The following is a 13,269-nucleotide window of genomic DNA, read 5'->3' as shown; positions in this document are numbered from 1 at the left end:
CTGTGGTCAAAAGGTGGAGCTTTTATAGGAAAAGTCAAACCCATCTAAAGACTGGATGGGTCTTTAGACCCATCTCTAAAGACTGGACTCTGAACTGCCTAGCTAGCCAAAATGCACTGCTGCAGGACTATAGGTTGGACAAAGAAAAAGCTTAAGCTTCCAGAGGAAGCAGGAAGAGGAACTGAATACAAAGCAAGTGTAATCACAAGAAATTCAGTAAAGCAGTAATTTATGTCAGCGATCTGACAGGGTGAGACATACACAGACATTACCTGACTGCAAACTAGTGTCCCCATTGCAGCAAGCACAGACAATATTTGTATGTGTTTATTCTGGGCTCTGACAGTCTGGCTTCATCCTTTCACAGCATTTCTGCCTCCCTATTATTGGTGCCACATGGGGGAGTCAGAAGTATGCTCCCATTTGCACTGTAAACAGATGGACTTGTACTAGGCTGAAGAACAGCAGTAGAAGCACAAAGGTGTTACTGTTCTGCCCTACCATGTGAGTGTCAATTCCAAAGACATGATCTGCTCAGTGTTTCTGTGGTCAGTTTATACTGCTCTCTCACTGCACCTCTCAGCTGAGAGGCTGCATGACACCACATTCTCCTTAATGTTGGCACTGGCAACCTCCTTCTCAGCAGGGTTTAAGAGTAGCTCAGGCTATTGGCATGGCTGTGCAATTGTTAGTCCTGACACAAAGAGGGCAGAAAGAACATAAGCAAGGAGCATGAGGGAAGGAAGCATGGATTTAGGCTGACTCAAGCCATGTGGGAAGGCACCCCTCTAGACCATAGCACTTAATGAGATCTAACACCCTGAACAGTTAATTACCCTGAAAAAGTTTGATTTATAAGTGCAGCTCTTGCCAGTTTGAATATGTGTGATTATTCAGCATTGCAGGGAAGAAAGTGATAACAGCATATTCTTCCCTCTCCATGCTCCTTTTTTAGGAGGAAAAAGGGATAGATGGCCTGCAGCCATCATTCATGTACTTGTCTCTGCATGCCTGTGCATACTCAGGACAAAGCAGAGAGGTTTTTCACTAAGAGAGGATCTTTATATGTGTTGTGCCTTACACAAATCTCATCACAAATATGGAAAACCAGGGAGCAGCGGAGAAACTCTTTGGAAGCACATCAATAGGCCCCAAAATGACTACATTCTAAGACTGAAAATGGAAGCAGAACTAAAATAACTTCATTACAGGCTGTTTGGATAACATGTTGACAACCTAATCTGAACATACTCCTTTGAATTTTGTTAATTACTCACCAACAATTTTGGTTTTACACCATTTAATGAATCGAGTGAGATGTGGAAAAACGATTACGAGTCCAAGAAGCACATAAGACTATGGAAAAGAAAATGAACAGTTTAAATATAGTTACAAAAATATAAATTACCTTCCAAGTTTAATATGAAACTATTACTCTCAATCTTATATATAATCACATTGAGAAAAACAAATACTGACTTTACAACCTGAAAAAAGCTCAGCTGAAATGAATGTGCACATCCTGAATATTGCACGTAGAACCAAATACTGCTTTTTGATAGCTAATTTAGTACCAGCAATGAAGCAAACTAAAAGAAGGGAAATAATTCTGTTGACAAAAAAGGTAGGAATGATTGCTTTGGAAGCTGAAGAACTATCCCACATGATTCTTATGGGTCCCTTCTAATTTGAGATATTCTATGACTCTACGATTTATGTCACTAAAACCCATTGGTGGGTCCTACGTGGTTCAAAGGCTTTGCACAGGTCTAAGCAACTAAGCAACTTGGAGACTAATTTCACTGTTGCAAATATTAAAAAAGCCAAACGACCCATTAGTGAACAGGGTGAGGGAGAAGAGGAAAACATTTTCAGATAAAATTATGCCTTTTCACCTTTGGACTCATAACTGCCCCTTTCATCAGCTGCAACCTGATTCCTCCCAAATGTGAGTGTTATTTAAACACTGCCAATTCTGTGGAATCTTTCTCAAAATTCTGTTAAATCCATCTTTTCCTAAAGAACAAGAGGAACAGAAGCTCAGGATACATTTAAAAACTAGATTTCAGTTCCAAGTAGGGGTTCTGAAAAAATAATAACAGCTATTACTAAGTAGGAGCAATTCACTGCCATTAAATAAAGATGGAGGTGAAAAAAGGCTGTGAAAAAGCAGGCCTTAGCCAAAATTATTTGGTCTTCAGTTTGTGCAATGTGGTGTTTATATCATGTAACCTTCCACATTGTCTCACCTACTTCTGATGAGTAAGATACTAAGCTAAAGTTTAGGAGAACTGCTTAAAAGAAAAAATCAGGTGTAGCAAGTAAGGTTACTTTTGTAGCAGAATAATCTATTTAAACTATACGAACTCATGGATCAAGTTACAGATTGATAGGTCTGAATTGAACATATTCAGTGCAAAATAGCAGCCACAATACCACAGAACAGGCAACTGAGAAAGTCTGCATATTTAACATGGACATCATTATTTTCATACACAGTCCTAAAGACAACTAATATAAACTGCTGCATAAAGGTTTTTGGCTAACTAGGAGAACTTACCAAAGGAATAAAGAAAAAAGAAAAGATGGCTGCTAAAAAGCATAAAACTGGTCCTCTTAGGATAATCTTTAAGATATGACGTTTATAGAAATTCTGATTTTCAGACTCCTGTATCTGTTGATTCAGTAAGTGTGGGTGATAGAATCCATATGCTACTATCACAGCCTGCAAGGAGAAGAGAAGTGCTGAACTTATGCAGCATTTCAAATATAAAACATAAAGTTATAAATCAACAAATTCCAAAACACCATCAGACTTATTTTTCACTCCCATACGGAAGGTTGGTCTTAGAAACTCTGAGATTCAGAGTGCATACAGTGCACTGTATGTCAAGATTTTAGTCTCCTCTGCAGAGCCTGTCACAACCATGGGTCTTACACGAAGATGAATGAAGACCTCCACAATAAGGAACAGAAGTGACAAAGCAGTGCACCAGGAGAAAAACAGCGCCACAGGACTGAGGCTGAAAGCCTGTGTTCCCTCATCCACCACTGCACGGCTCAGAAAGAACCTCAGCAGGAAAAGTGAATTGCAATTTCCCCCAGACATTTTTAGAAAGAGTAGGAAAGGAACTCTGTGGAGATCAGCTGATTTAGTTGGATAGAACAGCTTCACAAGACAGTGGAAATGCAAAATTTCATCTTACATACAGATACTGTGTTATCACAACAGGCACAACTTTGAAGAAGAATGCTATACAACCAACACATTTAGCAAGTTATACTCCTAGGTAAGAAACTTCATTTTAGTTCTACCCAAGAAAGTCTATTTAAAAGCAAAAATATAAATGGATAGATCCAATACCTGTATAAGGCCAATGACAACAGCACAGACACTGAACAGGAAGATGCCAAAAGGTACCTCTGGAAAGGAGGCCATTAAGGAAAACTGGAAAAAAACCACAACTGGATCAAATATGTAATTAAGAAACAATGTAAGAATAACAGTAGAGAAATGGAAGCACTCTTCATTCAATACTGAAACTCGGAAACCTAAACAACAATTTGCATTTCACTATAATTCCACTAAATGCAATTTCTAGCCACAAATACATGCAGGCATCCCAACCAAAGGCATCTGGAGAGATGGCTTTGCTCTGACGTTGATACTGCTCAGCCTTAACCACTCTGACACTATGTGTCCACATCCTAGTTAGAACAGCTGGGACCGATTCATCACTGGATGGGTGTAGCCCAAAACTGTGTATTCTATAGCCTTCCATGCCATTTCCCAGAAACTGCTGTCAGTAGAGGCCTGCGAAATAGGAAGATGTTCCTGTCCTCATACCCTTTTATGGAATTCCCTGCTCTGAGGGAAGGACTGAGCATCCTCATACCCTTTTATGGAATTCCCTGCTCTGAGGGAAAGACTGAGCATTCCTGCCCGGACTGGAGAATATATAAACTTGGGAGTTTCGGAACGTTTTCTCCACTTGTGGGATCCAGAGGAGGACTGCAGGCCACCGCTCTTGGCCAGACTGCAACCACCACACTGGACCAGACTGTGACAGCACTCTCACCAACAGGTTTTTCCCTTTCCTTTTACTTTGGACTCACGGGGCCCCAAAGAACACCACTCTGTTCGTGCCCCAGGGTGCTGGGTTATATATTTGGGTTTTGTGGGTTAAAACCAATTGTTTGTCTGTATGATTGTACTTATTGTGTTATTTTATTTAATTGTTATTCTGACTTATAATCTCTCTTTTGAGTTGAGTTCATTTCCCCTGCTGGTTTACCTTTAAACCAGCACACTCCATAATAACCACAGACTGGCCTGGAGCTGAGCATAAAGTTTAACTGGTTTTGGTGGACATGACGTTCGTAGCTGTGAAACTTTTTGATATTAGACAAATTAAAAGATTCAAAAAAGTACTCTCTCTCTGGGGCTCTCTGTTGTATCAATTTCTGCAGTTTCATTGGTGGGGAAGGGAAAGCTTCAAGGCAAAGTAAAAATTATGTGCTCTTGCAGATAAAGATTGCTTTATTGACCACAGCCTTATTTTTCGCAGACTAATATTTAACACAGATATGTCCACAGAGAAACAGGGGCCTGCCTTACACGTATAACAGTCAAGATGCATTTTAAGCAACTATTTTATTCTGTTATATAGTGTTCAGTTGCAAATATTCTTTTTAGGTCATCTGACCAAAAATTCTGCAGATTTGAAAAATGAACATCAGCTGCCAGAATCAACCTTGCTGAGTAAGTCAAAAGCCATACCACAAACTCTGTCTAGATTACAAAAGGAAAACGTTCTATCATCTAAAGAGCAGTCTGAAATACAGTTTTATTTATCTTAACAAAGGCAAAATTCTCATCAGACAACTTTGACCTTTTTCAATACAGTTGCTCTTTTAAAAGAAATCATGGGAAATTTTTGACCATGAGGGTGGTGAAACACTGGCACAGGCTGCCCAGTCCCTGGAAATGCACAAGGTCAGGTTGGAAGGGGCTTTGAGCAACCTTATTTAGTTGAAGATGCCCTCAATCATAGCAGGGGCTTGGATTAAGTGACCTTTAATGGTCCTTTCCAACCCACACTATTCTATGATTCTGTGATACTATGGGTTTCTATGTCTATCATTTTTCTTCTAGAATACCCATTTTCTGCCAAGTCTAAAACATGCAATAATTGAAGGTTATAACTCACCCTCGAGTTTTAAAGAAGCAAGTCTTACTATTATAATGGATTCAGGGTTAATATTATAGTAACACTTTCCTGGGTTTCTGAATACTTTGGTAAAGTTTTTCCAAACTAATAAAGAAAAAACCACTGTAATTTAAACATATATCACATTTTAGAAAAGTACTTACTGTATATGGCAAGAAGGTTATGATCATCATACAGGCCTAAAACAGAAAAATGCATAGTGAAACACTAGGTAAAAATACAAAGCAAGCAATGCCCTCATTGAAGATGTGTCCAGAAAATACAAACAGATCAAATGCTTGTGCTGCATCATGAAAAACAGCCCCGTTTCTGAAGTTGCTGAGCTTTGACTACAACAAATGGATAGTTTTGTACACACCTTTCATGTTTGCTATCCCAACTGTACAGGTAGATTTTAGAAAACACTACAGTTTTGTTACCTATACCACAGGTAAAAGTTTTGCTACGGTTTTTAACAGACTTCTTTCTAAAGTAGCAATGGTAAATGTACCATACGTTCTAAATAGGTGTTTCTGATTTGTCAAGAACATTAATCTCTCATATAAATATTTCATATAAATATTTCATATATATAAAAAAAAAACCTAAAAAAACCCACCCCAAACTAAAAACAACACCTCAGGCACAAAGAAATGCTCTGCTTTGAAAGCTACATTAGGTAAGACTTACAGGCCTTAAGCTAGTCCTCTAAAAGAATTTCCTGTAGTATTATCTCATGGAGCTTAACCAGTGCTTTTATTAACAAAATTAAATTAACTGTGTGTCAGAGAACAGAGTTTTAAAAACAGAAAAATACTCAGTTCCTCGGATGAACTTCAGACCAACGTGGTGCAGAGCTTCTTTTGGCTTATACTGAAACATCTGGAACTTAAAAGCAAGTTACTTATCAATCAGTCACCTTGGCAAGGAGGAGTAAGAGACCTTTGTATCTTCCTGACTTGGAAATTTGGCAGAATGATGCTACTTAAATTAAAAGCTTTCGGATATTCACAGACACGCTTAAGAAAAAGTGATCCAGTGCTTGCCAGTTAAGCATCCAGCGTGTCTGACAAGACTTACCAGATTCAGAAGAGCCAGGACATCATCTATAAGCTCTATGACCTGAAACAATCTGTCAAGGCAAGGCAAGGTATCATGAACAAGCCAACTCCCAAAATATATTTTACAACACTATACATAAACTGTGCATTTATAGTATAGGAGAACCTGACTTTCTTTGCTCCAGAAATAATACAAGTATTTCAGGTGTGACCAAAACTCATTTACCTCAAACATGGAAGTAATTTGTTAGAAAACTCTGAAGAGTGAGATACAGTCAAGGTCAGTCATGGAGCAGTTATTAAGAACCCAGTTTCCATTTGAATGACAGAGTATTATCTTGAGATACAGCACAGTTATTACCACACAAAGTAAAACTTTGCTTGCAAACTTCCCCACACCTTGTTAAAGAAATGAACTCATCCATGAAACTGTCACTTAGAAGCAACAGAATCCATCACCTTCCACAAAACCCTAAACTATTCAAAGACTATGCCTCAGCATTTACTTATGTAAGCAAAGAAAAGCAATGTGATAACAGCACCGATGTGAGGTATCAGCTTCAAATATTGAATCACAGGTGGCACACCTTGACTGCAAAGCAGTCAATCCACTTGCACAGTAACATTTGAACATTTAAAAATTCCAACAAAAACTGCCATGGTTCCAGTATGATGCCTGCATGTCAATTCCTTTTTAACTACCAAGACAGGGCAGGTAAGGGTGCCCACAGCAGAACATTACAACAGATAAAATGAAACATTACAATTGATTTTTGTGAGAAGCACTGCTGAGGAGAGGGAGACAAGTTTTTGGGCAGCTGTACTGTATCAGCTCCTCTCTTGTGGAATATGCAAGTTAAAAAGTAACGCTTTTTCAGCATAATTAGAAGTTTAATTGCATCTAAAATATGAAGTAAAATGAAAAGTAAAAAGATACATGCTTGTTCTTCTCTGTCTCACTATGTCAGTGGTGTAGGAGTAGTTATTCAATGCTAAGGGTAGCATTTCTTTACAATGATTTATCAATATTATTTAACAACAGACAATTCAGAAGTATGTCAGCAAGACAGAAATGTATCAGACACCTGGTTATCTCCTGTACTTTTAAAAATTAGTTTTTCTTCAACTTTGGAGTTAGACATATTCTTCCTACCTGACATGAGCTGCCCATGCCACTGTGACTATTAAGAAGGTCATCAAATAGACTGCAATTTTTGCTAGAAGAAGTTGCTGAACACTTTCACCTAATTTCTGCAGCAGAGAAACAAAAGTTAAATGTTACATTTTTGAATTATTACCAATATCTGCAAATGAGAAATGACATGCCTCCCAAAAATGCAGTTCTCTTCCAACACTCTTTTCAGTACCTTGCAGAGGAACTGGTTTATCAGAAACGTATTAACTAGGCTGAAACATGGCATGTGAGGTATCAACACATCTCTTCGATCTGTTAAAGGGCTTCCCAATACTCTGTTCATCTTGTGATTCACTTACGCACCCTCTCACCACTGTGATAATGCATTTCAGAGCAAGACTGGTCACAATTTCCCTCTTTTATTTTCACAACACTGACTTCTGGAGTAAAAGCAGCACAGAAGTTTTCACGTGATGGTTGTTAGCAAGGTGGAAAGAGAGGGCTTAACCTCTGCAAATTTTGCATGTGCCACTACAGTGGCTTAAACAGACCTATGCAGCATATTTGCTGTGTTACAGATCATACCTGAGCCTCCTAAACTGAGACAAAAGGTCTGTTTTTAAGAGCAAAAAAATACATTGTGATAAAAGAAAAAAACCCATAAATTTTCTCAAATTGTTTTGTTTCCTAACTTCCCTGTTTTTTTCAGAATTAATTTATTTTCTGTAATCTTCTTTTCCCACCTTTGCTTATTCAGATTATGTTTATTATTGACCTGATTTTTTAGAAGCACAGAAGATGCTGAGTTGGAAGGAACCCATTGGGGTTATCCAGTCCAACTCCTGGCCCTGCACAGGACACCCCAAGAATTCCACCATGTGCCTGAGAGGTTGTCCAAATGCTTCTTGAACTCTCTTAGGCTTGGTCCTGTGACCACTTCCACAGGGAGCCTGTTCCAGTGCTCAACCACTCTCTCGGTGAAGACCTTTTCTTGATATCTAACCTAAAACTCCCTTGACACAACTTCAGGCCATTTCCTCAAGTCCTGTCATTGGTCACGAGAGGGAAGAGATCTGTACCTGACCCTCCACTTCCCCTTGTGAGGATTCTGAAGACCCAAGGAGGTCTCCCCTCAGTCTCCTCTTCTCAAGGCTGAACAGACCAAGTGCCCTCAGCTGCTCCCCACATGGCTTCCCCTCCAGACCTTTCACCATCTTTGTTGCCCTCCTTTGGACACTTACTAACAGCTTAATATCTTTTTTATATTGCAGTGCCCCAAACTGCCACAATATTCAAGCTGAGGCTGCCCCAGGTCAAAGCAGAGCGGGACAATCCCCCCCCACCCCGGACCAGCTGGTGATGCTTTGCCTGATACCCCCAGGACAGGGTTGGCCCTCCTGGCTGCCAGGGCTCAGATTCAACTTGCCATCGACCAGGACCCCCAGGACCCTTTCTGTGGTGCTGCTTTCCAGCATCTCATTCCCCAGTCTGTACATACATCCAGAGTTGCCCCATCCCAGGTGCAGAATCCATCACTTTCCCTTGTTAATCTCCATACGGCATCCAAGTCATTGATGAAGGTGTTGAAGAGAAGTGGGCCAAGGACAGAGCCCTGCAGAACCCCACTAGTGACTGGACACCAGCCTGATGTTACCCACCAACATTCAGACTGCACTACATAAGTAGATTCTCTAAGTGATGATTTATTACCAAGAAGAGCAGATGCTTTCTGAAAGACGTTTTGGTCCGATGGGCAATTTCTAGTTCGTAGAAAAGTAACTATAAAATCTGTGGTCTACAATATACATCTTATTCAGGCATTATGTCTCAATGTATGCAGATAACATGGGTCTTCGGTATTTGATTTTTCACCCAGAGTTCACCAGGTCATCCCCTATGCAAAATTTCTACTGGGCTTAATGTTATTTAACGGTTTCAGCTCTTTAAAGCTTGGAACTCAAAATGAAGCAGGACTGCTATATGAGGATGCTACACCTACTTGTGAGATCACGAGAAACAACAAAACACACGTGATACCTGATCAGGATGTATTTTTGTGTGAGCCACCGGCAAAATCTGAAACAACAAAACGCTCATTAGTACGTGACACTCTTTTTCTTGTTGAGAGCCTCACTAAAACGCAACAAACTTCAGGCGGCCGCCAGTACTGCCGCATGGCGAGCAGCCTGGGAGTCACATCCGCTTTTGGGCCACGGCCGGCACCGCCGACACTGCGGGGCTCGGGGACCGCTGCCCAATGTCGCGACAGCGCCGCGGGAGGGGCCGGGCCCCGCGGGAGCGCCGGGTGGGCCGGACAGGCACGGGCGCGACCCGGAAACCCGGGAGCAGCCGCGGCCGCTCCAGCACTCGCCCTCCCTCCTTCCCTCCCTCCCTGCCTCCCTCTCCCGCCGCCGAGCGCTCACCATCACGGTGGCGATGATGGAGAGCAGCGCATCGCTGTAGGCCAGCAGCCGGTGCGACGTCTGGGTGCTGCAGCTGCCCGGCTCCGGCTCCAGCCCCCGGCCGCGCTCCGCGTCCCGCGGAGCCGACATGGCCCCGCTGCGCCCCGCCCGCGGCGGCGGCGGGGGCGGCGCTTCCCCTCACGGCCCCGCGGAGGGGCGGGAGCCGCCGGATCCTCCTCGGGTCCCGGGCCGGTGGCCGGGGCAGCGCTGCTCCTGGTGGTTGCCGAACTCGCGTGAGAGAACGGCGGTGATGCTGGGCGTTCGGCGGCTGAAGAAGCGATGATGGCTAGGCTTCGCGAAGGAAGATTTAGGAAGGCTCTATCCACATTTGTTACAGGCACACTGGTGGCTAATGAGGCCAATACGAGATAGACATATCCGATCGCAAAAGGCACAGCAGAAAGACTCCTTAGATGGTATATTCTGCAAAACACGGTTCTTTCTGCGTTGTCTTTTCTCCTCGAGAGTGATCCTGTGTGCGTTCTCAAAGGAAGCACCAGTGTTATAGATGTCTCCAGACCTCCCAGTTGGAGGCCAGAGTAGACCAGTTATGGTGATCAATGTGGCCGAGGCTGAGATGTTGTTTCAGGGAGTCCTTGTAACTCCTCTTTGCGGCTCCTCTCTTGCGGCAGCCGGTGGCAAGTTCACCATAAAGCAGGATCTTAAGGAGGCAGTGGTTGGTCTTTCATCCTGGAGAAATGTCCTGCCCAACACAGCTGTGTTCTCATCAACATGGCCTCAATACTTGTGACTGCTGCTTGTTCTAGAACAGGTGTATTGGTCACATAATCTGACCAGTGGATGTTTAGGATTGTTCGGAGGCAGCGTTGGTGGAAGCATTCTGGGAGACGCAGGTGGTGGTGGTAGATGACCCATGATTCAGATCCGTATTGAAGAAGCGATACCCCACCTTTAAAAGGCCTTCCAGTTGATCTCTCTGTTTTCCACTGCAGCATCCCGAGTCCAGTGACACTGATGGTGTTTTCCACGCTCGGCCAAGGAAACATCAACGGAAGAGGCAAAGGAATGCATGACTCTCGGAGAACCAATTGATATTCTTCAAACAAGTTTCATTTTTAGAAAGGGAAGAGCATTGCCAGCGGGTCGAGGGAGGTGACCCTGCAGCTCCACTCAGCCCTGGTGAGGCACATCTGGAGTGCTGTGTCCAGTTCTGGGCTGCTCAGGACAAGAGGGACGTGGAGCTCCTGGAGTGGGTCGAGTGGAGGGCTGTGAGGATGATGAGGGGACTGGAGCATCTCTCCTACGAGGAAAGGCTGAGAGAGCTGGACCTGTTCAGCCTCGAGAAGACATGACTGAAGGGGGCCTCATCAATGTATGTAAGTGTCTAAAGGGGGGGGAACATGCCAAGAGGATGGATACAGGCTCTTCTCAGTGGTGCTGAGCAATAGCACCAGAGGCAACAGTCAGAAACTGGAACACAGGAAATTTCCACACTATTTGTGCACCTGGGATCTCAGTGAACATAACCGGACTTATAGTGCCTAGTTGGTTATAATCAGAAATGAAGCCTAGTGGCACCCATGAAGCCAGACAAGGCCCAGAAAGCAGGTAGAGATTTAAAATCAGAAGTATAGGTCAGAATATAGGAATATAAGTAGAATATAGGCGGAATATAGGAATATAAGTATAAACATGAGCACAAAGAACTTTGCCAATACTTAGCTAGGATGTACTGCCAGAACCTAGAGATAGAGATTAGGTGGTACCGTACACTAAACGGAATGCATACACACCCAGTCTAAGTAAGATAAGGGGGCAAAGTGGGGTTTGAATCCAAGAATCTTGCAAAATTCACCATTAAGTCTGCCAAAATCAAGAAAGTTGAAAAGTTCAGCCGAGGAAGAGGAATAAAAATGACCCTCAGAGGATGAAGAAACAGGAACGACCCTCCTAGATTCTCCCCAAATTGAAGACCACGCCCTCGACTCCACCTAGACTCCGCCTATTATGAATATTACAACTAGATGTTGCAATTATATGAATATGTATGTGAAAATGTTGAAATCACCTGTAAAAGTGGTATATAATCATGTCTGCTTACTAAAGAGGCAGAGCAGTTTGTCCACCACGAGCTGGCTGCTCTCCAGCGTTGCTTAATAAATATACCTCACTGCTTAAAGGCTAAAACTTGTCTCTGAGCAGTTTTCTGCGCCTTCTTGGGGGCAAAATTGGCATCACCCAGCCCCTCTGATCTCCCAGGACCAGAGGGTTTATTTTCTGCCATATTTCTGTACTTTTAATGCAGGACTCAGAAAATATTGACTGTTCATTGTAATTTTTTTTTCCTTTTACTTTCGGTCTTTTGGAGTATAGGTGTACCCTATTGGGGAATATATGTTGAGTGAGAATATTGTATAAGACACAACCACAGAATAGGTAAGGTTGGAAGGGACCACCGGAGGTCATCTGGTCCAACTCTGCTCAAACAGGGTCCCTTACAGCTCGTTACTCAGGACTGTGTCCATAGGGCTTATCTCCAGAGCAGAAGACTCCATGATCTCTCTGGACAACCTGTTCCAGTGATCAGTAACCTGCACAGTAAATGAGGTCTTCCTCATATTCAGGTGGGACTTCCTGTGCATCAGTTTCTGCCCATTGCCTCTTATCCTATTGCTCAGCACCACCGAGAAGAGTCTGAATCCAACCTCTTGGCACCCACCCCCTTTAGATACTTATATACATTATATACATTATATACATTATATACATCCATTACATAAATTCTATACATTATATATGCACTTATATACCTCTTATATACTAAGAGGTTCCCTCTTAGTTGTCTCCTCTCCAGGCTGAACAGGCCTAGTTCCCCCAGCCTTTCCTCAAAAAAGAAATGCTCCAGTCCTCTCATTATCTTTCTTGCCCTCTGCTAGACCAGTTCAAGGAGCGTCCTGTCTCTTGTACTGAGGAGCCCAGATCTGGACACAGCACTCCAGAAGTGGCCTCACCAGGGCACAGTGGAGAGGGAAAATCAGCACCCTCGACCTGCTGACCATCCTCTTCCTAATGCACCCCAGGATCGCACTGGCCTTCTTGGCCACACGGACACACTGTTGGCTCATGGACAGCTTGTTGTCTGCCAGGGCCCCCAGGTCCTTCTCCACAGAGCTGCTTTCCAGCAGGTCAGCCCCCAACCTTTACTCATGCCTGGGGTGATCCCTCCCCAGGTGCAGGACCCTCGCCTTTGTTGAACTTCAGACATTTCTGCTCTGGTGATCCCTCCAGCCTGTCGAGGTCCTTTGAAAAGGCTGCATGATACCTCTGGGGTATTGGCAACTCCTCCCGTCTTTGTGCCATCACTGACCTTGCTGAGAAGGCATCTGCCCCTTTATCCAAGTCACTGATGAACAAATTAAACAGTACTGGGCCCAGTATTG

General features: G+C 43.1%; 1 protein-coding gene across 1 annotated transcript in view; it reads right to left on the bottom strand.

Moving 5' to 3' along the window:
- The window catches only part of TMEM175 (transmembrane protein 175), a 13,414-nt gene extending 3,415 nt beyond the window's left edge, over positions 1–9,999 (bottom strand). The window contains exons 1-8 of the mRNA XM_027653049.1: positions 9,830–9,999; positions 9,444–9,482; positions 7,425–7,522; positions 6,291–6,342; positions 5,375–5,410; positions 3,365–3,448; positions 2,561–2,725; positions 1,278–1,356 (exon numbers count right to left, since the gene is read on the bottom strand). Coding sequence (XP_027508850.1) covers positions 1,278–1,356; positions 2,561–2,725; positions 3,365–3,448; positions 5,375–5,410; positions 6,291–6,342; positions 7,425–7,522; positions 9,444–9,482; positions 9,830–9,958 — 682 coding nt within the window. The 5' untranslated portion in view covers positions 9,959–9,999. The remainder of the gene's footprint in view (positions 1–1,277; positions 1,357–2,560; positions 2,726–3,364; positions 3,449–5,374; positions 5,411–6,290; positions 6,343–7,424; positions 7,523–9,443; positions 9,483–9,829) is intronic.
- Positions 10,000–13,269: the final 3,270 nt, after the last annotated feature.

Source organism: Corapipo altera, unplaced genomic scaffold (genome assembly GCF_003945725.1).
Source record: "Corapipo altera isolate COAL_440 unplaced genomic scaffold, ASM394572v1 61305, whole genome shotgun sequence".
In the NCBI taxonomy this organism is placed as follows: domain Eukaryota; kingdom Metazoa; phylum Chordata; class Aves; order Passeriformes; family Pipridae; genus Corapipo; species Corapipo altera.
This window is presented reverse-complemented; position numbering and strand designations above follow the sequence as displayed.